General features: G+C 49.8%; 1 protein-coding gene across 1 annotated transcript; it reads left to right on the top strand.

Annotated features, from left to right (window-relative positions):
- Positions 1 to 702: 702 nt before the first annotated feature.
- Rnase10 (ribonuclease A family member 10 (inactive)) lies at positions 703 to 2,700 on the top strand. Its single transcript, XM_005371013.1, has 2 exons — positions 703 to 808; positions 2,075 to 2,700. Exons 1-2 carry the CDS (start codon positions 703 to 705, stop codon positions 2,698 to 2,700), a joined length of 732 nt encoding a protein of 243 aa, XP_005371070.1.
- Positions 2,701 to 3,338: the final 638 nt, after the last annotated feature.

Genomic DNA, 3,338 nt, shown 5'->3' with positions numbered 1-3,338 from the left:
AGCTCAAAAGTAAAGACAAAAATTCAGAAACCTTGTGGATGACAGAACTCGGAACTGTGCCCAACAACTAGAGAAAACACCTATGTAAGGTGGATCCGGCGAGTGTCTTTGTAGTCTTATCAATCCGTGGTGATCGAGCAGGAGAAGGGAATACCCACACTGTGAGCTGACTGCCTTTATTCATCCTGTGTAGGATAAACTGTTCTCCTTTGGGTAATGTATTTCTTGGCCCAAGTAACTACATTTACAAAATCTGGGCTTTTTTTCCAACTGCAAATAGTCAAATGAAATCATAACACACTTGTAACCTGTGGAAAGCAGTGTATGAAAGGTGGCCCGAATAAAAAAAGAAGCAGAACACCAGAAACTAACATTCTGGAAGTGATAGGAAAAGGCTGAAGTGTAGAAAACAAGACTAACAAGGCTGGAAACCCATGCACAGGTCAGAGGGTCTAGACCACAGGTAAGTTGGCACAACTCAGGGCGGAACAGCTGACTGATAAAATAAACTGCCTACACTCTCCCTGGGCCAGAAAACACTTCCTGTCCTGGCCTAAATTGCTTGACTTCAAAGTGTTTGTGGGAGCAGAAATGCAAATTAGCTGAGTGAGTGTGTTCTGTGCTGGGAAGAAGGGGAGAGAGGTGGGTTCAGGGAATCCGGCTGTGTTTAAAAGCCCACGGCACACAAGGGGATAGATTTTTATGGAGAGTGGCTTCTGGGAACTGCTCACAGAGAAGAAAGCTATCGCAGGGCAGAACCAGGGGCACAGAAAGAGCCAGGACTATCTGAAGCTGCTTACAAGTATGGGTAAGCCACAGACAGCAGTGTCCCCTGCCGGGGGAGCTCTCCGCCTGCTGAGCCAGAGCTATACCCCATCTGATTACAGTCTTCTACACGCCTTTTCTCATTCTCTGGTTAGCTTTAGTGAAGAAAAACTTTCCTGGTCTATTTCTCACTGGTCTGTTCTGGCAAGCCTCTAATGTTGTCATAATCTCTTGAGTCCATGACAACCAGCAGGCACACTGTAGCATTTCCAGAAAACCTTTCCTGGTCTATTTCTCACTGGTCTGTTCTGGCAAGCCTCTAATGTTGTCATAATCTCTTGAGTCCATGACAACCAGCAGGCACACTGTAGCATTTCCACACGCAGGGCCCAGGGCAACATTGTCACCGAGGGATGGATGCCAGCTTTGGCCAAGAGCATAGCGTTCTATTTCCATTTTCCTCAAAGCAGTTGCTGAGCAGGATGGCCAGTTAGACGCCTCCTGCCTCATCATTAGAGTCTGCTGGTACCCAGCATGTCCTTCCTGCTTTTCATACCAAGGTGGAACCCTGAGTCGGCGGCTCCAAAGGCCCATCTTCTTTTCAGCTGCCATCCTCCTGCCTCAGCTGTGGGACAGGAGCAGGCGAGAGCAGCCGCCAAGGCAGCTGGAGAGGGAGAAGGCACTACTGCCTTTCTTCCCCCACTAGAAATGGAGCTCGGATGACAAGCTTAGCAGAGACCCCAGCCGTGGCTGCACGTTTCAGAAGCTTTACTTTCCGAGTGAGAATGAACCTAGGACTTTTCGATCCATTTGTATCTCTTTTGGGGAGAAGGGTAATGTAATAGCAAGGAAGTAAGTCTGAGATAAGAAATGGATACAGTGTCTACTACGATGAGCCCAGTCCTTTACCTGGAGCAAGGTTTTCTGTAAGGATTTCTCGACACTCATTTGGCTTAGCTATCCTCTCTGGTGATTAGGAAGTCCTTTCTGTTTCCCTGGGGCTAGAGCTCAGAGCGAGAGCTCTGGCTTAGCGGGTGCAAGGTGAGAAAGGACAGAGCCGTAGCAAGTTCCCTTACCGGTTCCTCAGATGCAAACCTGTTTAAGACCGTTTCTACCAGTCACCTTCCAATCCTCAAGACCCACACCTTTTACACAGGAAAGAGGAATTTGGTGAGGAGAGGCAAAAGAAATACTCAAGAAAGAGACTCAGTGCCTTAGGTGGGTAGAGTGCTGTGGATTGGGTGGAGGACCTGAGGCACGGGTCAGAGTTCACGTCTGCATCATGCCTTCCTTTCCCCCTCTTTCCCAGGCAGAATGAAGGTGACTGTGGTACACACGCTGTTTATGGTGCTGCTGTTGCTGCTAGGCCTGGGGCTGGGCCTGGGCCTCGGCCTCCACATGGCTGCTGCGGTCTTGGATCCGCCACTGAGTGAGTTCTGGCCTGGTGGCTCCGAGGGCACAGCTGGGGCCACTGAAGAGGGAGAAGGCGCAAGGACCACAGAAGCCCTGGTGCTGGGCTACAAAGAAATGGCACAGCCTGTCTGGCCAGAAGAGGCTGTCTTCGGGGGAGATGAGGTCGGAGGAAGCAGGATGCTGTCTCAGAGCAAACAGGACTACCTCAGGTTTGACCTGAGTCCCAGGGACTGTAACACCATGATGGCCCCCAAGATGAAGGAGCATAACCGCAGCTGCATAAACCAATACACATTCATCCATGAAGAGCCAAGCACCGTCAGGGCGGTCTGTGACAGCCCTGTGGTTACCTGTAACCTCAAGGGGCTCAAATGTCACAAAAGCCCCCGTCCTTTCGATCTGACATTGTGCAAGTTGTCCAAACCAGGCCAAGTCACGCCCAACTGCCATTATCTGAGTTATATCATGGAAAAGGTCATTATCGTAACATGCAATGACACGAAGCTGCTGGAGCTTAACTGACGGCTCACGCCTTTCCCTTCCCTTTGCATTCCCGTTTGCTGATGCTTCTACCCCCACTGGGTGCGCTGTAGAGAAGTCCTGGGAAGAGAGGATGAACCACTATGATCTTTGTCTTCTGAAAATATAATTATTCTCTGTGTTAGGGGTCGTCCAACTGGCATTTTGTTCTGGGGGTCAGAAATGGCAACATAATGACTAGTTTCTCCGAGATGTCTCTCACCTTCAACCCTGCCCTAGAAAGGCCAAGCTGTAGATAGACCCTCCCTTAGCCGTGGTCAGCAGCCTGATCCCTGGACTGAGTAAAACCCGGGCATAGAGTAGAAGAGTTCGATGCATCCTTTACCCATTTTCTTCGCTGCTGCCCTCACAGGGCCTCTGTGGTACTCACAGACTCCTGGGTAATCACATTGTCCTGTGCAAGATAATGCTCTTCTCAGATGCAATTAAAATGATTCTATTTGGGACTGTGTCTGAAAGTCCCATGGTTAGGCTGGGAAATTACAGAGCCTGCTGACAAGGCGGTGCAAGAGGAGCCAGTGCCTGGGTAAGGACCCACTTTCTCTCCCTGCTCCCCTCCCCTTCCGCTCCTATTTTCACAATCTTTCTTTTCGTTCCTCTTTTCTTTTTCCTTCGTTTCT

This window comes from Microtus ochrogaster, unplaced genomic scaffold (assembly GCF_000317375.1).
Source record: "Microtus ochrogaster isolate Prairie Vole_2 unplaced genomic scaffold, MicOch1.0 UNK91, whole genome shotgun sequence".
In the NCBI taxonomy this organism is placed as follows: domain Eukaryota; kingdom Metazoa; phylum Chordata; class Mammalia; order Rodentia; family Cricetidae; genus Microtus; species Microtus ochrogaster.
This window is presented reverse-complemented; position numbering and strand designations above follow the sequence as displayed.

What these genes read in the sequence shown, in the direction of transcription:
- Rnase10 (XM_005371013.1), top strand. Translation starts at nt 703, where the DNA reads ATGGAGAGTGGCTTCTGGGAACTGCTCACAGAGAAGAAAGCTATCGCA. An exon ending in GAAGCTGCTTACAAGTATGG is followed by an intron (nt 809 to 2,074) that starts GTAAGCCACAGA and finishes CCTCTTTCCCAG; the next exon opens with GCAGAATGAAGGTGACTGTG.